The 25,706-nt window shown below is 38.0% G+C and overlaps 1 protein-coding gene across 1 annotated transcript in view; it reads right to left on the minus strand.

Moving 5' to 3' along the window:
- Positions 1-25,706, minus strand: part of LOC150084397 (cell adhesion molecule Dscam1-like) — a 304,173-nt gene that overhangs the window by 94,484 nt on the left and 183,983 nt on the right. The window contains exons 5-7 of the mRNA XM_090375203.1: positions 22,295-22,588; positions 13,961-14,230; positions 12,395-12,802 (exon numbers count right to left, since the gene is read on the minus strand). Of these exons, the coding sequence (XP_090231329.1) occupies positions 12,395-12,802; positions 13,961-14,230; positions 22,295-22,588 (972 nt within the window). The remainder of the gene's footprint in view (positions 1-12,394; positions 12,803-13,960; positions 14,231-22,294; positions 22,589-25,706) is intronic.

The following is a 25,706-nucleotide window of genomic DNA, read 5'->3' on the forward strand; positions in this document are numbered from 1 at the left end:
CCCCCAAATTGTGTACTTGCTATGAAGAAATTTCTGGCCAAACATGGCATTGTACAGATCAACCATCCACTCTACTCTCCCGATCTAGCACCAGCGTACTTCTGCCTCTTCCCCTAAGTGAAAACTGCCCTAAAAAGAATGAGATTTCAGGACGTTGAGGACATAAAGAAACACGTAAACGCCAAATTGAACATCATCTCTTTGGACCCCTTCGCTGACTCTTTTCAAAAGCATCTAGAACGGTGTGATAAGTGCATTCAATAAGGTGATTTACTTTTAATAAAAATAAAACCATTTTTGAGTGCCTTCAACTTTGTTTTTTTTTTTTTTTTTTTTTTTTTTTGTTGCACCAGTCCGGGAAGTTTGTTGCCAGACCTTGCATTACAGGAAAATGGTCACTATTTCAGGGTTGTCCAAAACAGACCAATCGATAAATGGAGAAAAAACTGGGAAATATAAAGATAAGTCAATCGCCTAGCTGGATCTGGTGGGCGGGTGAACATATGAGTGAGGACAATTGTTGAGACGAGTTCAGTTTGGCTACTCGAGTAATTTGCCAATTAATTGCCCTTTAAATGTAAAGAGCCGGATAAAGGATGATGTCCAATCAAGTCCTCTAAAAAACAAATAGGGAATGCAGTTGAATATCGAAGTCGTCAGGTTCTATAAAGGCTTATGTTTTATTAAGTGAAAGATGATGAAAAAACAGCCTTTATTGTTGAACCAGAGATGAGTCGAGATGCTTCTGCCTGCTTCTAAAGTTGTTAACAGAGGTAATGATCTGGTTGTAAAAACAAGATTTAACAGCGAATGATACTTGTCCGCGTGATGAAATGGGGAAATTTCTATCCTTCCTTTATAATATTTGATTGCAACGGATATTTCAGGTGTAAGGTTAGTTTTCTATAAGCACAAACTTTGAAAATTATATAAATCATTGAGATTATCATGGAGACCATGACATTAGAATTTATATGTCATGGTCTCCATGGTATAATTAAGTTTAACATGGAGACCAATTCATTGAATTAGAATGGACGGTTTTTGGTTTGATTTGATGTTTCTGATTGTGTGTAATAGTCTGTTTTAGGAAATTTTTTTTCTTTGCTTCTTGGTAGGATGCTTTATGTTTGTTTGTTAGTTATTTGGTTTTTAGGAGCATTAGCAACTAAGGCCATATTGCTCCGGGATATGCGGTGGTCATTCCCTGACCTTTCCACACCCTGCGTATTTGGTGGTCACGGGCTCTAATCCTGGTCTAATCAAGAAGCGTGTGCTACGCACTGCTGCTCCTGACCATCCAGCTACGAAGGCGCAGATGCTTTATGTTTAACTTTGTATACTTTTGAATTCCTCCATAAGATGACATTTTCAGGCATTACGATGTCCTGCCTTTTATAAGAGATCACAATAATTAGTCTGTGTACCAGCAATGTTTCCAATATACACAATAAACAGAAAGACGAAAGTTTAAGCGGCTTATTTGTCAGAGAAGGCAGAATCGGGGAGAGAGATTCTTTTGTTGGACTTCATCCTTCTGTTGGCACTGGAAGAGTACTTTTCCAATTACTTTAATGCAGTCTAGTTGGAAAAGTTATGTTCTTCCGGTTTCTTGCCTGTCTGGTAAGGATAAAAAATCTATGAGATGACATTTAGTGGCGTCCATACTTTGCTCATTTTAACCTTTGCCTCGTACATTCCGGTCCTGCCACGTGAAGTCAGGAGCGGCGTTGCCAGGTAACAAACCGGTTGACATGGTTAGTTGAATTAGAGCAGTTAATAAATATAAAGAAAAGAAGGATGAAATTCCTTTCTGGATTCTTATTGAAAACCTTCAAATCATTAAGTTTACCATGGATACCAATCATTATCATGATTGGTCTCCATGGTACACTTAATGATTTGAATTGTGTAGCTCCATGTGTAGCGCCGATCATGATCATCATATTATCGGGATTCTTATTTTCCAAGCGAACTTTGGCACAAATCTACTGCATCGACTCAATATTTACAATGCTAAGCTTTTGGTATTACAACTGCAACTTTCTTGATTTAAAAAATAACCCCCTTTCCCACCTCTTAAAAAAGAAAGCTGTTCTATTAGTGCAGAGAAGATTTGAACAATTTTCTTCTCCATTCCAAAGTCGTTAAATTTTGGAACTATTTATTTCGGACAGCTTTCACGATGTTATTTCTATGTCATTTTTTTTTAACACTTCCGAGATCATTATTAGCGTGACGTGGGAAGCCGTTTAATATAGTTACGGAAAGGCACGCGCTGAGGTTCAACCGTCCCCAACTCGTTCACTGCCAGAAAACTTTGAAAAGTGGCCCGTAATTGTTTTTGTAATAAATGAGAAATAGTGGCCTACTTTGGCATTGCTCGAGCATTGGAAAAAAAATTGAAAGAAAGAAAACCAGTTTTGATGAGGAGCATTTGCTGAAATAAAGAATGTACGACAGTTCATTTATCAATCTTTCTTACTAGTAAGAATACATGCCAAACCTCCTTGAGTTATATTTTTTGTTGAACAGTGTCACTTCCCAGAACGCACAAAAGGTCATGGGGGGGTCTACAAAATATAACTCTATTTTACGTTCAAAAGAACAGAAGGTTGATGGATGTTTCTTCCCTTTAATACAAGCAATACAGTACAAGGAAGCCGAAGACCAAGGAGAAACAAAAATCCATGTGTCTCATTCCTCAAGCAGGTATGAGCTGATTAACCTTTGAATTTACCCTAGCTGTCAGCCTCTTCCACCCATGGAGATAACTTATTCCACTAATTTACAACTATTTGGCCAAAAGTAAACTTCCAACAGTCCAGTCTAAACTGCTTCCGTCCCCTAGTTTTAGTATTATTTATAACCGTGAAAATTTCCCAACACAGAGTTATTGTACACTTCAGTCAAGTAGATCTCCAACAGTATCTAGTTACCAACCTCTGATCCACGTATTAGTATTAGCAAATTATGAAAAAAAAAAAATAATCTTATACAGCGACATCTGCTAAAACACACACGCAACTTATCTCCTGCAAAAGTTCGTTAAATCCTTATTTAAAATTTTTCAAACTCCCCACTTCTGCAATGTCAGATGGAAGTTTTTCCAACAATCGCTTTGGCTGAACGCAAATTTCCGAAGATCTCTCTCCCGCAACCATCCCTTCTGAATTTAATAATCAATAAGATAAAAAATTATAATACTGTATATAACAGGTACAATATTTATCAATTTGACCCTTAATGGCGAAAAGCCCAGTGGTTTTACAAGAAATGACAGACAAATTAGTAGGGTGGAACCCAACATCAACAAGGGGGTCTACATCGGGAGAAAATTAGATGTAAAATAAATAAAATAACAGGTACAGTACAAGACATCGAATTGAGTCAGTCAGAGATGTTTTACCTTCATGAAGAACTGGTGGTAGCTGGCGATTAAGAAATCTGTTGAAGCAAGACTTGATTCATTCTGTTTTCCACAAACATGTTGAAGTTGGCATCCAGCTCTTGGAGGGGTGGAAACGCCTCGGTTGGAAGGAAACAATTTGAAAGGTGGAGTCGAGTTTTACGGGAGTATAACTTGGAAGCTGCAGGCAGCACCTTCCAGTAACACATATCGCAGAAGGACAGGGTGGCAATTAGCCGATAAGTAACTTTACTGTAGCAAAGAGTGTGTGTGTGTGTGTGTGTGTGTGTGTGTGTGTGTGTGATTGCTGGTAGCCTTTGTATCTGCAGGATTTGAGCCAATGGTATTATTCTGTACTGGGAAGGGAGTTTCTTCTCCTGAATTGCCATCTGAATTCCGATGCAGAGATGCTTATAACTGTGGTGAAAGCGGCCAATGCCTAATCCATTTAATACCTGCAACATCTGATGAGAAGCTCGGTTCAGTTCATCATCCGTGTTTTCTAAAATTACCAGCATCCATTAAGTAAGGGTCCGATCTGATCCATTTACTTGTTGGCATTTGCTGAACTAGTAGCATCTAATAAACAGCCTTCTTCAGCATAACACTTTATATGGTTACTATTAATGACCATCTTACAGCTGTTGTACGCTTCAATAGAGTTTTCATCCCTCTGTTACTCTGCTGTACCATCTTTTGTTGCTCTATTAAAACTAAAAAGCTGATTCATCCATCTTGGCATCCACCTCGTGCTATATCAACATTTATTTTGCTATAAATGGCATCACTCGATATAAAAAACATCAGACAGCTTATACGTAGTCAACAAACGCCATCTACTGATTAATAATATAAAATTATGTCATATCATTAACAATCAAGGCCCATCCTCTTCTTTGTAGTGCCATTTTGTGTTTTAAACGCCTCCACCCCTTAAATCGAAGTACAACGTCTAAAGCCGCGGATAATATACTCAGATGAATCTTTAATGTTGAGCCGTAACCAGCAGATGCTTGTCACGTGGTATGCGTTAAGAAATTGCCGCCGTAATTATAACATAATGGCCCACCTAAGCTTGAAAACATTAGTTAATATATTCATTAGGCCATTTAGCTGTATATTACCACAGATGACCTAATTTCATAATATCAAATGAAGCCATCAATAGATGGATGACGATTGCAGCGTTATTTGCTGATAATATGCTACTTGGGTTAAAAACGGATATAACGCATTTAGAACTGCATCGCTAAATCGTATTAATGCTTCGTTAGGTGATATTATTCGGGAGGTACCCGGCGATCCTCACATAGTCATTCCATCCATCCTGCATCTGATACGGTTACAATGCATTCGGTATTTGCGTGTCATCTCCTACAGCGTGAAATTCTATAATACTGGTTGCGTGTCAAACCGTTCTAATGGACGCAGGGTTTTCTCCAAATTAGTGGAGTTAAACTATTCTCACTGTGGGCAAGCCATCGCTGTTATTATGCTTGGGTATCTGGAAAATTGTCAGTGATATGTCAGAATCTTGCAGTTTTGTCTAATGAGAGAAATCGCTTTCCAGTAAAATGCGAGATATAACTTCATTTCCACTGACTTTCACACATAAATATCGAGTGTAAAACGTTTAATACAATAACTAATTCTTATTAAGTAAGAAATATAAACTCATTGGTCACTGAATTGACTCCCCCATCCAAAACAGATTTTTCAACATAGTTCGCATTATAAAAAGCCAAACAGCTTCGTACGCTAGAGCAGTGACAATACGGCAGTTATTGGGAGGTAGAAAAGATATCAAGGAGTTTCAAAAGGGCATGATTGTCGAAGCTTGTACGTCTGGTTCTTCCATATCGAACAAGTCAGGTCTTGTCGACTGCGGTGTCAGCAACACGCTGGTCGGACACTGGAGTGTGCTAGTCGGATGAATCCAAATACATGGTTCAACACGCCGATGGAACCCTTCGTATATTCACCAGATGCTTTGAATTTGAATTTGAATTCGATGGGTCTATGAAGTCCATAGACCATTGTGCACGATGCCAACTATTCAGGCAGGTGGCGGTGATTGCTTAATAAGGGGAATGTTTTGGTGGTAAGAACTAGGGACCCTGGTGTAAGACACAAATTTTCACTGGTGAAGTCTACCGGCAGCCCTTTGGAGATCATGGGCATCTCGCCATGTTGCATTTTTTCCCGGACAGAAACGGGTTCCAAAACGATAATGCGCAGTTCATCTAGACCGCACTGTGCACGAGTGATTCGCAAAATATAGTGAAGATATCCCCTATCTCGATTGGCCTCCAAATTTGCCTGACCTTAATCCAATTTAACACCTGTAAGATGTTTCAAAATGGTAAGTAAGGCATATGGACAAGTAACGGTCATCTGTTCAAACACTGTGGAAAGCCTTGCAGGCAGCATGGCTGCAGATCCCTCCGGACGACTTCGGTCTTCTAGTGGAGTCAATGTCTAGGTGAACAACGGCAGTTATCCCGGCGAACGATGGCCCAACACGGTATTAGGTGGGTAGTCATAATTCGGTGATCACTGATTGCAAGTAATACTTTATTTCAATTATTTTCCATAATAGTTTGTAAATTTACGCTGCAGTATTCCTTTCCTCTAATTATGGTTGATAAAATATCGTCCAATCATACCATAACACATGACTCACACTGGAATTGCTGTGGGCGATTCCTTTCTGAGTCATGGCCTTGCTGTAAGTGATCGCAGTGCGATTAATAACTCATTTCGCTGTACTAGATTCAGCGAGTGTGACAATCTTAACATTTGGTACAGTAATAGACGAAATTAGGTTACTGAGGGAGAGCGGACTGGGATTACTGGTAAATGGAAATGAGATTCCGGCTGTGACAAGGGTTTTAAGGGACTATTGCGGAATAAGACACTTTTTGGACTCCACCAACTTGGCAGAAATATACGAGTACAATTGAACCAAAGGGAACGTGATTACATTTAGGAAACATTTGCAGATGGAAGCCAAGACTTACGAATAGGGATTCAGCGTGTTTGAGACAACATACGACGAAAGAATGCAACAGTTACAGAAACGACAGACACAGATTGATGCAATAAAGTTTATTTGTAAAGAAAACAATACACGCATTTTGGAAGACGAATCTGAGTACGAGAAAGCATTAGCTAAGAGAGTCAAGATAGCAGACGAGGAGTTCATTTTGTATGTAATCAAAAAGAGCAAAGGAATAAACCAGATGGGACCTATACACAATGGAACCGGTGTACAAACATTGTCAATCCTATTGATGAATGAAGAAATACTTTGCATCAATATTCCGTAGAAAATCCCTCTTTAGGTGGGTGATATTGTGCTAGTGCATCTGAGCAATGTTCGATAAGTGATATTTAAAGAAGAGAAGAGTTTAACAAAAAAATGTAGAGAAGAGTTTAACAAAAAATTACTTAGCTTCAAATAGGATAAAGGTTTGAGTATCGTTGTTATCTACGCAGTCATAATGAAGACAGGAGCGAAGAGCGCGTGACATTATTTGGAATTAATCACGAAATCATCAATGGCTTCGGTAATCCCCATCAACTGGAGAAGCGCCAAAGTCTCGCAGGAAGAGGGAATGGTTAATGATGAGATGGGTAAGTACAGACCGTTCAGCAGTAGAAATGTCATAGAGTCGATGGTCAAGGTTGCGTTAAGGGATCATTTTGAGAGGTATAACATCATCTGAAGGCTATGCAAAGAAGAAACTTGTTTTACCAATCTGATAAATCTCCCTGAAATGATACCACGCAGCAGTTGGACAGGAAAAAAAATATGACATTATATATACGTTGGCCTATGTTAGGATCACTGAAAGGGTCATGAGGGATGGCTGAAGAACAGGAGGAAAGGGCGCAAATTGTTGTTATAAATAGTTACTTACTTTTTGTTAAGAATGAATCATTCATCTGATCGTCGTCTAGCGCGTGTTTCAATGAGGTGAACAGATTACCAATTTATCGTGGAAACGGAAATTGGATTACATCGCAATTTACTCTCCAACCAATTCTTCTGATCAATCTGTGATTGGCATAGCGTGGCCAAAAAGAAACCTTTGGATTTTTCTATACAAATCCCATTCAGTACCAGCTTTATTAAAGAAAGGAAATACATTTTTGTCCTTGTTCATTTGTTCTTTGAATTATGCCCTTCCAATGATTTATTTTTTCCAAGTAGATTGTATTGACCTATTTTAATCGTATGAAACAAATCAAGGGACAAATTAAAGGGTGGAGACTGGTCATGAAACAAATCAAAGGGAAGAAAGAAACTAAAGGACCAAAATGAACAAAACTAAACAAAGAAAATCAATGAACAAGGAGAGTAACTCTGTTGCGCTACGAACCTTTGCTCCTGTTTGAATAATGGATGCGATCCATGTTTTATTCACATAGTTATTGTTCAGGAAAATAATGAAACCAGCTAGCTATATCGATGTAAATAGAATCCGGGCCTAGGAAATGCCCCAATGACAAAAAAAAACCGTAAAGGGAAAACAATTTTGAAGGAATGGAGTGATCTGGAAGTTTGGATGTTTCTATATGACAGTTGCCGAGGAAATAAAATACACGGAAAATGGACGGAAGTGTACAATTTATCATCAGGAGGGATGCCGGTGATTTGTCACTGACAAAACTTAGGGTCTTCCAACCATGGACTCCCAAAACTGGAAGATGAAGAAATCATTAAACACGTAATATATTTTCAGTTCAAAAATTAATTTCTACGAGGCTTCGATTTCCGTTGTCTCCTTCAATATATTGTACATACATTTCTCTTTAATGATTCATTTCCAGCAAGAATGGCAATTATTTTTAATAGACGCCTAGGAATCATCAAAAGTGATCAACTTTTCATGGGTATCCACCTGACGATAAACAAGAATAGACGTACAGTACTTCTAACTGTACTTTCGGTTGCTGTGTTCGAAGGCTGGTTGGTGTAACTATTTATGGATGAAACATGACTTACGTGCTAGAGAATTTTAAATGTTCCTCGCTTAATAAGTCTTGTATTAACCTTTAAAAGTAATCGCCAAGGGTCATCTTTCTCCTGTCTTGAGAAAGCAGTGCGCCTATATTTTACCGGAGGCATTCATTAATCTTAAGACTTTACTCACACTGAGTAATCTACCTGTTTGAAGGCGGACGTGACAGAGATAAAGTTTTGAAGAAGTTTCTGGTTGCACGAGACTTATCTCTGAGCGTTGATGAAAATTAATTGATAAAAGTTGTGTACTTTTTTTTCCCCACTGTTTACACACCATCCCCCCTCTTTGTCTTCAAATAAGTAATTACTATCGCTGCCTCCATCCCTATACTACTGCCCGAAAGTAAGATATAAAAATTACCTCAGGTGTTATCTTTGTTCTCGAAGACCAAAGATTTCCGGAGACTTACAATTGGTGGATTATACAACAACGCATTGTACAGGATAAGTTAATTTGAAATTGAGCAGATTAGTGGTGATTTCATTTAGACAGATCAGGCGCAAATTACAAGCTCTTTGCTCTTCATTTTAGCGAAATTAAAGAGTCCCTTTATAGTATTTATGGTAAGCAGTCTTGTATAGACCAAGTAAATCATTGTCTATTCGGTTATCGGCAGCACATTGAGAAAATTAACATTGCCAAACGTACATTTAATTTCTTCAATGCCAAATAAGAAATAATGCATTTCTTTCAGCCAGTTTTCGAAATTATTACACGATTTATAACAAAGAAATGCGATTCCACGTGACTCCACTGTTTCACCCGGATGCGTGAAAAGATGCCAGTTATATCGACCTGCATCTCAACCACCAGAATAGAAGAACACTCTTTTTTTTACCAAATGTTTCCTGTCAGCCACCGGAAACAGGAAGTTGGTTACTTTCTCGTTACTGATAGATAATTGCGATATAATCCACCAGCAGGCGTTACTTTTTTTTTTTTTTAGTTCCTTTTTATATATATTTTTTTTAAGTACTGAAGGTTCGGTTGAGGTGGGAGGGGGAAGGAGTATGGAGCAGAATCAACGGGGAAAAAATAGATTACAGAAAACCTAAATGACTGAGAGACGCAGCGTGCGCTGAGCAACAGACGTTTTACTGCAAAGTCAAGTTCCGAATCAAAGTTTTTCGTTTTTATCTATCTCCAAGTTCTTGTTTCTACCACTCCAAAGTTTCCTGAAATATCTCTGAGATTCAGCCCATGAGGAAATTTCGAAGTTGGTCGTTAGATGTCGCTACTGTTTGGTGGCTGTTGTTTTGCGCCGGTGTAACTAAAGTCTGTCAGGCGTAACTGCATTATTGCAATTCTATGTCAGTTTGTATGTTTTGCGGGATGAAAAACCGTTTTTTTTTTTTTTTTTTTTTTTACTGGAAAGTTGTGTACTCTCAGCAGGAACTATGGATAAGGTTTACAGTCAACAGGAGAGTCATTGATATACAAAAGAAAAAGAAAGGATGAAAAACCAATACTTTACGTCCTCCAGCATTAGATGAAGTTAGAAGACAGATTGGCGTTTTCTATGACACGTAGGGAGCAACCTAAGAAGAAATTCTTATCCGGTTTCAAAAGGCAGAAGATAAAACCTAAGAGCTTGTTTACAAGGACTTCATGCCAGCCAGATGAAATCAATTTAAAGTATCCATCAACTGCTTCAATTTCACCAAACTTCTTCATGAATTTATTCCAAGATGGATGATGTACGCCAAGATATCCTCTATGGGCTGACACGGGAAGGTGTCGCGGTAGAATAAGATTTGGCAGGCAATCAATTTCTACATCATTTTAAAAAGGACACTAGAATGATAACCGCGACAAAATTTGTCTACCTTTTAGCAATACATTAAACTATAATAAAAAAAAACAAAAAAAAAACAGCAGAATATATGCGGAAATACCACCTTAAATCAAAATGAATCTTATAACTGGGAAAGGATGTTACGGGTTACCAACCATAAGGTTTTATGGGTTTATTAATAGGTTTGATTAAACTCAAATAATACACTAATTTGTTGCGGGTGACGTTTATAGATTCTTGACCCCCATCTTCAGATCATAAATACTATGAGGGATATAAGAACGTCTAAAATACATTCCTTAATTTCTTAATAAATTTCATGCGAAGATGTTCTTATATCCCCAACATTTATGGTCTGAAGACGGGATTCGGAACGAATCCTGAAACGTCACACGCCAACAGATTAGTGTACTATTGAGCTTGTATTATATATGAGTTTAATAAAATCTTTTTGTTAAGAATTTTCACGTGGTATAATAGTGTTATTTTATTTCAGCCATCTTACGTTATGGCCCAATATCCGGTTCTTTTTTTAGAAGAAGAATACGTGAAGTTTTCCAAAGGAATTAAAATTACTATAATGGGACATGTAAGTCGCGGCTCCAGAAACGTAGTGCTCTCCAATATGACATTTTTATGTGGCATGGTAATCCATAAAAGTGGAGAAACAGCGTCTTGCAGTCCATCACACGAGAAATGGACGTCGTATGTTTTTATTCCCAAGAAAAGCGCACTAGCCTTCTGTTTCTTGTATCTGCCTTGGGCACTGCTTAATCCATTTTATGTTTAATGACATGCACACAACGCATCCTTTTGTGTACACACAGAGAGATGTAACAACTCAGACGACAACAATTGGCTCGCGTGACTCCTACAGGAACATCCAGGGGGGTGTCCCTCTCTTTACACGGACTACAAAAGACTTCGCGTCTTCTTGAAATACGCAGAGAGCTTAGAATTATTTATTACAAAAAGCTCCCGGCAAAGTTTTATTCTCCCTAAGCGTATAATAACCTTTTACACTCGTGTACATCTTTTCTCGAAAATCCTAATTAGATTTAATGTGGAAAAAAAAAAAGGTAGCGTAAAAACTGTTGCGAGCTTGCCCTACCTCCCCCTAAAAAATCGTAAAAGGAAATGTCGGGGCTTAGGTTAGTCCTTTACGGGCGAAAAACTCCAATTTTTAGATTAATAGGCAGTAATCTTGCAGTTTACAGAAAGCTGAAGAGCAGAAGGAAAGGAGCAGCTTTATTCGGGGAATCAAGGCGAAGCGAACCCAAGTCGGTTATTAATCTGGTGTGACTGCTGGTAATAAAGTACCTGACTGTTGCACGTTTCTCGGCAAGCGCTTTAGTGAAAGCGAATCATGCGGTTGAATAACTCCGCTTCTTCCCTTAGCTTATTATTATTTTTTTTCCCTCCTTAAGAAATTGTTTTTTTTGTTCAAGAGAAAAACATGTCTCTTCGTAGAGCCCCCAAAAAAACCAGTACGGAGTCATGACAACCATGATTTATGGTAAACGAGGTAGTTCTCTTCCAGAAATTACGACTGTGCATAAGTAGAAACACTTTCTAATGAAAACTGATTGGGCATTTAATAAAGGACTAATTTGCGTTAAGAATGAGTGCAAAAGTAAAGTTTATAAAGGAGTAAATATTAATCAAAATTTTCAGAAGCGCCAATCACGCTCGGTAGATGGTTTCATGAAAAACGCGTTTCTTTCAACCATTTTTATTTGTATATATTGATTAATAAATAACAATGGAATGTAACGAAAATGCGAGACGAAATTGTTGATAAATATATGTATTGTTGGAGTCATATGACAAATACCTGTATTGTTGCAATCATACTGTTCAACAAATGGCTACAATCAAATGGGTAATTAGGCTATTGGCCTGGATCTTGCGTATCTGGCGGAAGCCGCGGATGACGTCCCTTCCGTGATGCATTTTTCGTGACCAATCAGATTTACTCGGTTGTTTGTGCGCCCAAGGATGTTTCACATCAAAAACATTATTTATTTCTTCATAAAGAATAATATACGACTATTTTTTTTAATATCTGTGTCATGTTGATATTACTGGTAGAATTATATTTAATGTGTATGGGAAGCTGCAGAATTGTATTTTAGGTGTAATGAAGTTCAATTTTCTTACCTTTGGTCCAGATGACGTTAGGTAAGGGATATCCAGACACGGGGCATCGATAAAAAAGTCTCTCTCCCGCTACAACTGTTATATTACCCATTGGCCTAATATATGGGGGTCCATAAATATCCACCTTCTCCGAATGACTCACGATGCCGGCATCATTTTGAGCACTACACTTATACACACCTCCATCCTCTATGCGACTGCTGGATACGTTGACAAAACTCACAACCTCGTTCAGGGTGCTGACAAAATCCCCGTACTGCACTCTGTGATTATCCGGGATTGATTTCCCATCAAGACTCCAAGTCACACGGGGGAGGGGATTTCCAACGGCGACACAACGAAGCGAAAAACGGTCTCCAGGCTGAACGAGATACTTCGGGAAGACGAACTTAAAATCAGGCGCATCTTCTGTAAGAAAAGGGAAAAAAAAATACGTTGCTTTCTGGCCATCTGAAGTTGTATTTCTATAAATTGCAGTATCGATAAACATTTTAATGGAATAAGAAGGAATTAAATTGGCAGAAATGTTTCCCTAATAAAATATACTTCTAAAGAGAAAAATATTTAACGAATTAACTGAGGTTTTAAGTTTGGGGAAATTTATTCACTCTTTAACAGAACACAGCTGGACCCAATAATAATCACGTGATAAACTGATGCGGTTTTTTTTTTCCAGTTAGGGTTTTGAAAACAAGCTATTTTATCTCAGCTATGCACGCAAGCGCTTCAGCTGACCTGACGGTGACCCTGCATTCAAGTCGCCAGCTGTTGACAGACTGCGTGCCCCTGCAATGAGCAAAGGAATGCGATCTGCATTTAATTTGGGGCAGGGCATACTCTATAGATCAAGCAGCAATTACAACTGATATTTATTTCCTGTAAACTCGGTGCACTAACTAATTCAACAAACAGCGTCTCGGAATTAATAATTAAAATCTTTGTTATCCCCATTAATTAAGTTTTATTCAGATTTATCCCGGGCACAGATTCTTTTTCAAGGCTTAGCCGATTTCTTTACAGTTTGTTAAGAGTAATTTGCATAATAAATAAATCTCAGTTTGCCAATTATTATTTCTTTAATGAAACTTTGACATGTAAAAATTTTATTGTAAACGAATGTATCGTGCGCTGGCATGCTAATTATCTGCAGCGTTCTGTTCATTAATATTAAACCTCATTTGATTTTGTTTCTTGTTAAAGTACACACCATTTTTCTAAAACAAGAGACAGGCAACTCTAGATCGGTGAGGAATGACAAAAAAAAAATAACGAATTCCGCAAATACCGATTATTTCTAAACGTCTTTGCTTCGATGGAATTCTAAACGTCATTAGCTGCCATTGTGCGTGAATTAGAACGAATCAGTTTTGTAATATTTGAGAAATGGCTGGCAATATTAACTAGATTTATAAGTTATTAGTGTTTTCTTGGCACTAATTATTCTAATATTTATCAAATTTAAGTTACGTTTCGTCTTAAAAAAAAAGGTGATCTTCATCAGGGGAAAATAAACTACGTTTGTCTATTCCGATTTTTTAAATTGTTGTAATCAATTCCAGTTCTTACCGGACAGTATTAACTGGGACGATCCTTGAGCTGATTGGGCATCGGTAAAGACAAAACACTGATACATTCCTTGGTCGTCCCTCTGCACCGATGTAATGTGCAACACCTGGTTGGCTATCAGACGAACTCTGCTGTTCGTTAGCAGATGACGAAGGTTTTTAGTCCACACTATCGTTCGGATGGGATAACCAAGCACCGAGCAATTCAGTGTAGCGGACTGACCAGCTTCCAAGGACAATTGCTGAGGATGGAGTCTCACTGATAAGTTGCCTGTACAGGATACAAAGAATAATTTTAAACAAATTACAATTTAAAAATTTTAAGTAGCTAAAACTAATAGTCATCAGTACATTAATTATTACAATTAATTACTATTTATCCATTAAGTACAGTCTCAAAAATAGAACCTTTTTGAATATTTCTCCAAGGATTGTGGATCATATGAGGACAGAGGAAGACACGCTAACCAGACTTAGCATAATACTTAATAATGTTATATATTTAGTTTTAATTCGATTTTATTGCTGAAATTATATCGTAGTATTTATAACTCGTATGAAAAATATTGGACAATAGGACACCCATGCCAGAGGTAGATTTCGAACCAATGACCTTTATTTCTTAGACAAAGTACCCACTGCCCCAATCCAGCATTAGGAGTTAAACGTTTTAGTTTACTGCTGGGGACTGGCTACCGTTCTGTGGAGATTGTAGGAATCAGAGATACTGTGTTATATTATCAAAATATCGAATTACTCAAGGATAGTTGGAGTTATATGCATACCATTCAAAAATCCTGAAAGATACTACATCATCATGGACGTAAAATGAGGATGCAGTATTTTTAATTTTCTTTCCTCTCTAACCCTCACCATCCCCCTTAGTATCGCATTATTTCCTTGCACTCTACAATTCCTTATCTGGTTCATTAGAACACTTTCTTTCCAATCCTTTCGTATCTTTAATCCCTTTTCCATCTTCTAACTTTAATTCAACTCTCATTTAACTAATTCTCTCTTCCCTTGAGACCGTTTAAACAAAAGGAGCGTCTTCCGCTTTCCTACTAACGAACTTCTTCACGCTAAGTGTGCATCCTCCTCACCAGTGTCAAGTTCCAAGATATCTTCAGTCCTCCTCGATCGTTGGGCACATAATAGCCGTTTCCTCCCAACGCTGCCACTGCTTACGAAACTCGTGTTAACTACAGAACTTTTTGCCTTAGCTACGCTGCATCTAAGTCGGCTTTCTTCCAAAAGCAGAGCCTCCAGCTGCGAATACGAGGCTATTCCCAGTAAACGGAAACCACTGGGAACAAAGAGAAGCAAAAAAAACCTTCCACATTTGCCAAATCTCCCTTTCAAATGCACTACTACAAGCAGTACTGGAAAGGAGACTTTCCAGAGCTTTGCGGGCTACTTTTAAAGATCTAAGTTTGATGCCGAAGATGGAGACTCTTTGAGGAATTTTAAATATTTGGAAGAAGTCTGATAATTACCACTAATTAAAATTCCCAACAAGGATAAGCTTTTAGAACTCTCAGAAACAGTGAAGAGAACCAGAAGACCATTAAATGTTTACAAAGAGGAAAATAGGTTTAACTCAACGAATTCCTAAATATTCCAAGCTAAGGTGGAGTCATTATCCAGACAGTGATAATAAATATAGCATTCTGCTGTATTTCCAGCAGGTAAATATTTGAATAAACTTCTAACATTTTCGTAGGCCTTAGATGTAGAAATATTTATTATAAACTATTTAATAATAATTAGTACTGCAGTCGGCTGATTTTTGCCTGACTAATCAGTCCTTACCAAATGTTTCGAACAATTACGAATCACGATTACAAATAATAGGCTATTTATTCGTTTGGACCTAAGGAAGAACCTTGAGGGACACCGCGGTCAGCAGTAAATTTGCTGGAACTATTACACTCCACCACTTTTCGATCCCTTATGTCTGGTAGATGAACTATAAATCCCGACTAGAAAGAAATGACAAATTCGTATATTTTTAAAATAAAGGAAAAGTTTAATATCTGCAGTTTCTTTAATGCAGTGGTTTTCCAATTGGTAGACCGTGAGAGTGTGTCAGTTCTTTGCAAACGAAAGTAAAGCTTGACGTCAAAGATTGTAGTTCATTGCTCAACGAAGTAGCCAAGAATTATTAATCCTCACTGTGGGCAAAGCAATCTGTGATATTTTTAAAAGATTTCTTCCATAAAACTAATCTCAATTGCTAGTCTGTTTGGACAGCTAAAACTACACGCGATACAGCAAACACGAATTTTGTTTATTCTAACAAACAATTCGGAAATAAAAATCAGAATTTAATTCTGTTATTCTCTTCCCTCGAAATGTGAAATTCTTCGAGACGAAGCTTTTAAAATATAATCTTTTAAGCCTACGTTTTCCCCCATCTCCTGTTCTCCTTTGATGTCGTGCATTCAGAAGCAACAGATACACAAGAGTTTATTAAAGATTTAGTAATTGTCTTTCTTGAGTTCTTTTTACAAGTTAGCTTCTAAGTGTATGAGACGAGTCAGTAGCCTGTTGGTCTTTGGAAGCCTTTAATCCTATTTATTCACTTCCAAGTGTGCAATCCTTTTGAAGCGTATTCTGGCATGATTCTTGAGAAAGGAGAAACTATGTTTTGTTCTATTTATTGGGAAATTGTAAATAAGTGATATTTACCGTTAGGACATTAGTCACGTGAAAATATTTTCAATATGCAAATAACTGGCATCATCCAGAATCAACAAATGTCCATGAGAATGATTCATGGCTTTGAAAGAACATGATCGTGGAGGTAAAAATGGTACTCGCCTGTAAACCAGATATTTTGAAGTAGGCTTTTCTTCCAAACAAAAATCTCTTCTCTTTGTCACATAGTCTTGCTGCATTTGAAGTTCATACGAAAACATTTTCACATCTCATATAAGAATCATGTAAGCCGCTGTGTTCTCCAAATGAAATTGTTGGGATGGGAGTTTTAAAGGTGTGTAGGGACTTCGCAATATTGATCCTCTGTTGTTCTCTACTGTTTTTGAGAGTTTCTTTATACGGGTAATATCCTTGTTATTGTCAGCTCAAAGCAGTAGTCTTTCAAACTTCTTGATCAATCAGCTTATTGCAGGCCTACTTGTAGCTTCGTGAGATCCAATTTCATGCGAAATACGAGCTGCACATAAATAAAACTTCGGTAAAATCTTTTCACTAAAAATTATAAAAAGATGGGCGTTTAAGAATATATTCATTCTTTATTGTGCTAAGAACTTCTAATTTTAATAAGTGTACGTAAACGGATTGCCTACCAATAATTGCATCGGTTTACCAGCAGCCATCTAGAAAGACTCGCTGTCCAAAAAAAAACATACGAACCTTTATTCAATATCGAATAAGGAATCCATGTGCTGCGTCGCATGGATTCTGTAAGATGTTTTAGTGCGTTTTGGCCTAATTGTAACCATTCGTCCTGATGAATATCGCATACCTTCGATAAAGTTGAAGGACGAAGACTTCGTTGCCGAATGGAACTCTCCAGCATAACTCTCACATTCTCAAAACGATTGAGATCAGAGACGATGGTGCAAATCCATGCCATATTCTCTCGTGATGCGCTGTTGTATTGTCATCCATAAAGTGGCCATCACCTTCGTAATTTAAAAGTGTAACAGATCTGATATAAAATTTAGGTACTCCCTAGATGACATTCCACCTCCCACCGGTATCAACAGACCCAGTCCTTGTCAACAAAACATTCCCTATACTATAATACCATCTCCAGATGCTTGAGTTGTCTTAACAAGGCAAGCAAGGACCATCATTTCGTGAGGTTCTCGCCGCACTCTTTGCCTACCATCAGTGCAAAACAAAGTATATCGTGATTCGTCCAACCACATGATTTTCTTCTATTGTCTTACTGTTCAAACACTACTTTCTCGACACCACTGCAAGCGGATTTTTCTGTTTTTCTCTGAAGCAAGTGGCTTCCGAATAGACAGGTGACTGCCAATACTCAGTCTCCTCCATTCTGTGCACATGAAAAATTGAGATTTGAGCTCAGTTGAATTTTGAGCTCGTTTTCCCAAATTCTGGCTTGAGATTACTGCAGTCGGATAGCTTGTGCCGGCCTTATACTCAACGAGGCAATACGTCATCACCCCATGTCAGTTTTTTGAATTAAGTTTGAATGTCTTAATTCAAACAAGAAAGAAAGCTCCACTATATAAAGGAATACATAAACGCCCAGATAGGCTCTTTATTATCATATTGGCTCGGTGTCCTTCCCTAGGTAGAAGTAGTAAAACAACCGAAGGCAAACTCAAGCTGCGTAACGCAAAGGAGTTTTTAATTATTGATGAATTTAAATATTCTTTTCAGTTTGAGAAAGCTGTAATTCACATGGGCTTTGAAGTTTCCTATTATGGTAGCGATGCGACCTGAAAATTAATAAATCTTCACGCTGCTTTTTACCTAAGTTTCCGAAGCATAGCTCTGGGATATTAAGGAAGTCTCTTCTAGAATATTCAGCATATGTTAAAGCATAGATAAATTAAGAATAAGATATTGTGCAGACATATATACACCAAATCCTTAAACGAATTCAGCCTGGTACTCTAATTCACAACATGTTGATCCACAATTTGCTTTAATCAGAGCCGAAACCTCTATGGGAGTGCCTCAGACTAGTGTGTGGTTCAAGGCAGCTGACAATTTTCTCCACTATTCCATTGGAGCAGTTGTCAATTCGCACGCGAAGAGTAGTTCCTTGGGAATGTCGTAATCCAACTCATCCTGAAGTCAGGTCTTAAAATTCCTCTAAATTTTAAGAACATATCACTTGGTCCTTGTGGATTTTGGAAAATGTACGTAGGGAAGGGGGTTGTTCCAGACAGCATAATGGATGCAGGCTTGGTAATGTCTTTCTTCTTACGTTCGGTTTGTTACCTGCTCTGTACTCTTTATTGAGAGAAGGTGGTTTAAGGGTAGGCATCCCTGGAGATTGTGTAGGGGTTGGAGTTCCCTACCTGGAAAAGCTCTTTGGCCCAGTGAGGCGTTGCAATCAGGGCTCGTAGCGGTGGATAAAATAAATGGATAAAATATATTATTCGCTCTCTTTCTAAATCGCCAAAATTTCTCTTGTTCCTTGAATATTTTACTTCATTCATTTTGTTAATTTTTGATCTCCATGTGATGCACCAAATTGTCGCATAATGAGTTGTCGTGTTACGAATTGTCCTGGCAAATCAAGAAGGAAATTTTTAAGGGTGGGGCGCAGCTTTATAATTAAAACAGAAACCGATTTCGAGAAAAACGAATCGATTTAAGAGAATTGGACAGGAGAAAAACTCTCGAAAACACTCCCTTTCTATGTGCAGTTCTTACTCAGTATCTAGGGAGAGAAAAAAAAATATAACGACCAACTGTCCAAACACTTCTGGGAACTACTAACCAATCACATTCCTGATAGAGGGTGGGTAGTCGTTAGGGAAAGAATTTCTCTCTCTCGGCGACGTCCTCTGGGAGTTTTAAACTAGAATCACGTGCGCAGACATCTAATAACTTCCGAAACAATTTCTCCAGTGTAACTTCGGAAAACGCCAATTGGACCACGCCATACTAATGTAACTGAGAACTGTTTTGTGACTTTATACCCTGACACTGTTTTAAAGTCTGCGAGTAAATTGTACGAGCACTAATTTCGAAACTGGCGCATGAATGTACTTCCCCACTAACACTCTGCTGCATGTCTAAGTTTGTTCGCTTCCGAAACTCACCCAGAGGTGATATTAAGCGTGTTTCCACTGCCACCAAGATCTGGCAGCCTGCCAACTTGTAAAGAAGCACGAGATTAAACAGACATTTTAAAGTTCGCTTAATTTCCGCAGGGCAAAATGCGATAGAAAGGAAAGGAGATTTCCAACCCTCCCTCCTTTCCCTAAATTTCGAGGTATCCTTTTTTTTTTTTGACTCCAAGTATAAAAATTTATGACGAGAAATGACAATCTGTTGGTGATATTGTAGGTTGCTATAATTATCGTCTGCTGATAGGCAGTCTCGTGAAGAAATGAATTATGGGAAGGGTCACTTAACTTGATGACTGCGAATAAATGAAAAGGAAGTAATGAGAATTTTAATTCAGTCGTTAAATTCAAAAAATACGAGGGTCGTATGCCTTCTTAGATTCGAAGAGATTTGTTTGAATATAAGAAGATAAATCTTAAATTTGTAAGGTTAAAGTGTTAAAACTGCCTGTTCAACATAAAAAGGGCATTACCTTTAATGGGAGAGGAATCTTCCGTACTTCACAATGTAATATTGAAAAACTGAATCCGTTAATGGGTTGAAATAATTGGATTTGGCGAGTTCTCTTTCTCCAAGGTGATTCCACGTTTAAAAAACCATTTTCGATCCTTCGTCAGTCTTTTTGGAACGTATTCACGACAAATAACTCAGTACTACACTTACATAAAAAAAGTTAAGTTACAATCTGTTTACGTTTTCTTTTTAAGGGTGAGATTTTCAACTTCCATTGATGCAAATACAACATGGGCGTTAGGAATATTCCGAGCAGTGGATGACTGTTAGCAGGACAATCGCAAGATGAGGTGGCCAAAGCCTTAAATGTGTCAATAGTAATTTCGACTTATAGCAACAACAACAGAAGTAGAGTTATCGCACAAGAAAATTCCTCCAAGACTTACAATGTCCCAGAATGTTGGCCACTAGCATTGAGACACCTCAAGTTTGATGACGAGATCTCAGCATCTACAGTTTCAAAGCAATCTGCATACCGAAGCCTCAGGAAAGGCGCAAACAATACGATCTGCTCCACTACCAATAGGCCAATCTTCTCTTTACAGATGAATCAAGATTCAACCATGATGCCTAATTCCTATGTTTTCTCATTTAGAGAGGTAGTGAAACGGGTTCTCATATATTACTAGGGATAGAGGACATCTGGTGACACCATGGTGAGGACGTCTGATAATTTGGGAAGATATCATGATGAATTCAGCACAGATACCTTAGAAGTTGTTTAGCTAGCGGATTGTATGCCTTATTAAGTGCCTGAATTATGCAAGACCAGTTCCCCAGGTTTGGGGATTCACGATATCATGATTATTATTACAAAAACCGAGGCAAATTTCTTTTCAAACCTCATATAACTAAGCCTTCTAATATCTTCTCCCACTAAAGATTTGAAAGAATTCTCGTAAACTACATATTTTTCTCAAATCTCATATTTTGGTTGTAACTTAACTTTTGAATATCAGTGCCTAATTCTTCACAAATAATAAATGCTTGATAAGATGGATATTAGCTACTGCCACTTCAAGAATTTTGGACGACTTTATCCATAGATTCTAAACAAATAAGGAATTCATCCAGCCTTCTTCAACCATTTAGAGATTTTATGTTTTTACAGAAAAGTATCAAATCTTACTTCAACGGATGTCTTCTGTGTTCCTTTAATTTCTCCCTGATACTCAATTGACTGTGATCAAACTTCTCTTTAGAAGCTCGATTTCTCAATCAGTGCTGACTAATTGCAGTTATGAGAAAAAGTCTGTATTCAGGTAAGGATGGTTCTCCTGCTCTCATATTTCTTGGCTAATAACATCGTCGACGGGTCTTTATAGTTACTTTGACCCTACGGTAAACTAGGGCATGCAAAAGAATGATGTCCCCAATTACTTATGTGGCGACAGGCGACCAACACGCAACCTGAGAGAACAGTTTTCTTAGCGCTGAGATAAGAGATTGATTTTTTACTGCTAATAGGCGTACGATTTCCTAAGCTAACGATAAACACCATTATTTTTCTCGTGTCTAGTTATACAGCTGTCTGCTGTGTAATTCCCTAGTTTCCTATGATGGTCTTCTGAGATGCGTCTTTAAGAAATATTTGTCCACTCATTTTTATTGCACTCAAATACAGTAATCGTAAGAGATAAACTTTCATCGCAATTCGAAAATTGAGGCCAATTGATAACCCCGATCTTGGATGATGCGTTTAAATATATTTAGAATAATTTTATGTAACCATTTAAATAGACAGGGATTCAAACCACAAGTCTGTTGAAAAGACCAACGGACAGAACCGATTTAGACAGTTTTATTAAATAAAATATATTTTGTATGGTACAGCTGGTAATTGTACTTAATTCAGAAGGACCAAGTGCATACAAAATAATATTTTAAGATCTATGGGATAAAGAGGTGTGACAGAAGCAAACATGTGTTCTATGAACGATCTTAGACATCGGGGGAAAAATGCAAACTTTAAACCATTTTTGATTTATGACGACACTTTGAAGGCACTCAAACTTACCTCTAACTGACAGCTCCGTCTCTATTTTTTCCTCCCCGACACTGTTGTTCACAACACAGATGTATTTCCCCGCATCGTGAGCCATGGTTCTATCGATTATAAGGCTTCCTTCTATTTGAATTTTCCTGTCGCCTAGATGGATAGGAAGGAGGTGACCCCTTTCTTCCTTATACCACCTGTAGGTGGGGACGGGATACCCTTGGGCAGCGCAGGGAATCTCCACTAAGCTTTCTTCGTAAACGCTGATTGCTGATCGTCCTGATGCTATTCTCGGAGGGATGCTACCAGTAGGATCTGCAAGAAAATATTAACAATTGAAAACTGGTAATTATAAGGGCGCAAAAACATATCCATCCTTATTCCATTTAAAATAACAAATTAAACAAATATTTAGCAGAAATTTTTATACGAATTTCACAAGAACCTTCGAAGTAGATGGCCTGGTAAGCTCTTAAAGCATTTAAATCTAAAGAGTTTAATCGTACCCAATTTGTGACGCTGTTTATGGGTCCGTGGAGTTCAGAAGTCCTCATGTTATGTGAATGGTGTGAAAAACCCAAACCATTGACGAAGGAAGAAGTAGTAATGATATTTGAGATTTGTTTTCTGTTTGTATTTATTTTGATAGCAAACAGGATAGCACTAAGGGTGGATCCTGTGGTGCTCTTTCTTGGACGAAAACTCTCGAAAAAGTATAAGATGGACCCGAAAAGTTGAAATGTTTAAAACGATTTGAACAGTTAATGAGGATCCTTCCAGTCCAAAGTGCTAGAAATCCTTGAAAATTCCACATTGCCAAGCGGTGCCGTAAGGGGTTGTGTATTGACTTCTCCAACTATACAAGTAGGTCTAATGACGTTTTTGGATGTTTTTCATATACATAACGCCATTTGCTGTAAACTGATTCCCTAACTGTTATATTACTGTATAACGGATCTTGTATGGACCACCTGCTTTGTTTAGACTCATATGGGACTCTTTTCAGTTCGGACATTATCAGATGTAAATTATGCAGTTCTTCATTTGCTGTGGAGAAATACGACTTAGATTTTTCACCACTTTCTTTTATGTTTTTGGAATGTTGATTATAAGGGGCATTTGTGGATATTTCAGCGGAAGTTTCGAATACTTGAAAACAGGTGATTTAAGAAATCCGCAGCAATAACTACCACAATAGGTGTGATGGTAGTTGTGGATGCAAATCCGACATTCTTGCCTTTCGTTCGTGAACTTTAATGAAATTATTAGTAGTTGGGCATTTCTGAAATGTATTCTAAACTCTGATTTGTTGGCACCCTTCGATCTAAGATTCCAAATTGGTAAATATGAGGGTGACTTCGTTTTACTGATTGCTCAGCTGCTTTAAATATTAGAGTCTCTGTGACATATATTGCTGCTAACTCTAACAAGTCCTGTACAATGACGTTTCTATTTAATCTTACTAGTTTTCTGATTTTTTTAATGAAAACCTCAAACACGAAAGGTATCAAACCGTATAGTACTTAGTATCGTGCATGGGATGAAGGAGATGAGGGGGGATTTCGGAAACCTTGCTCTGGTGACTAAACATGTGGTGGTCCAGGGATGTTTTCATGGACATCCCTGGACCACCACATCTCCACTGAACACCCTCATCTCCAGATCCTACCTCACCATTGTTTCGGACTAAGTTTTGTCCTACGTGGCGACCGTGCATCGAGATGGAACTGGACACTTTAAACAAGACAGTGTATCACAAGGCCGGTATTGTGCAGGAATGGTTCTATGCTCATGTCCAAGCATTTTGTGTGCTCTCTTGGCCGCCAAATTCCCCAATGTCAACTTCATCGAACATTTGTGGGATGCGATGGAACGCAGCATTCGCCAGTGCATCGTTCCGTTGCCAAACATCGGGATCCTTCTGTCCAGCTGGTCCAGGTTAGCTGAGAATACTTTCTGCATTCTTGTGGAGTCAGACCATGCCGGGTGCAAGCGGTTAACACGACGAAAGGTCGCCTAACGCTTTTAGGCAGGTAGTCACAATATTTTGGCTGATGAGGTAAGCTTCTCTGCATCATTTGCCACTAAGAAAATCACCAAGAAAATGGAAGGGTGATTTTTTTTTTTATTTTAGAAAGTGTTTTGGGTTAACGATTCATCCACTTTTCCGATTTTTACACAAGGAAACATTGTTTAAATTGTGCATGTATTCAAGAAGTTTGACATTTCAATGTTTATTATAAATTTTAAAAATTGCATAATCTAAAAGTAAAAGAATTAATGCATTTTAATTAAAGATATTTGAGTTTCGCGTTCGCCGAGTGGAAGGGCCTGGATTCGAATCCAGCAGAAGGTATTTAGGAAGTTTTCCTGCCTTCTTCCACTTGGTGCTGAGTTAGTCGATCTCAGGCCGTGGAGTGAGGTTCCCCCCCCCGGGTACTCCGGTTTTCCACACACACCTAAAATCGACTGGAAAACACACACACGAGGTTACGGACCACTACACTTCGCGTTTCTTGAAATTTCAATGCCCCGTTTTAGGGGTACTGAACTTTCAAGTTTCTCCTATGGGAGCTACCCCCGCCAGGGAGAGAGTAGTTCCTTGCTCTTCCCTAGAAAATGTTTAACTAGTTTATTCTTAATTCCAACGGTTGTTTTACAAATGATTTGAATCATCAAATATGATGAAAATATGGTGGATGTTAACAACATTTATTATTACTATCATAGTTGTTTTAATTACATAATCTGATTGTAAAAGAATTAACGCATTTTAATTACTGATATTCGGGTTGTGAGAATTTTAATTGCCAAAAATCAGGATATGCTGAGAATGAATTAAAAAGGTTAAGATTGGAGGGAAAGATTGATAGTAACCCACACACTGATTTGTTGATCGAATGCCGTATATTTTTGGTGTCATTAAGTTAATAGATGGATTCCATTAAAAAGGATGACGCGAATATGTGGATAAGTCAAAAAGTCAAGTCAAAGTATTTTATTATTTTTTTGGCGGGCTCCAGGGTTTCCCCTATTCACCAAAGTAAATTAGTAAGGATAAGTAATTAGGATAAGTAAATTAGTTTTTTGTATCCACTTAATAATGCCAAATCTAAGTTTCATAGCTAAATTCTTTAAACAAGTAATTCTTGTTGTTCCTCGCCGAGAAATCCTGTTTGTTTTTTTTGTTGAAAGTTCCCTCAGCTGATGGTGTCTCTAACTACGAACATCCACCTCGTGTAATCCTTTAGAATTCTGTTGGAGGGAGGTGGTTTGTCCCGTTCGACACCATTCTTTTTACACCTTAACCGCACTGGGCCATGTACAACCGACAAGATCGTGGTTTGCGCATTATAGCCTAGGTTAATGTTGCGCCAGTAAACCCAAAATCAAATCAAACAACCGACAAGACGTGCCGTTTCCGATATGGAAG

The sequence above is a fragment of the Mastigoproctus giganteus genome, chromosome 6 (assembly GCF_048544385.1).
Source record: "Mastigoproctus giganteus isolate SK-2022 chromosome 6, ASM4854438v1, whole genome shotgun sequence".
In the NCBI taxonomy this organism is placed as follows: domain Eukaryota; kingdom Metazoa; phylum Arthropoda; class Arachnida; order Uropygi; family Thelyphonidae; genus Mastigoproctus; species Mastigoproctus giganteus.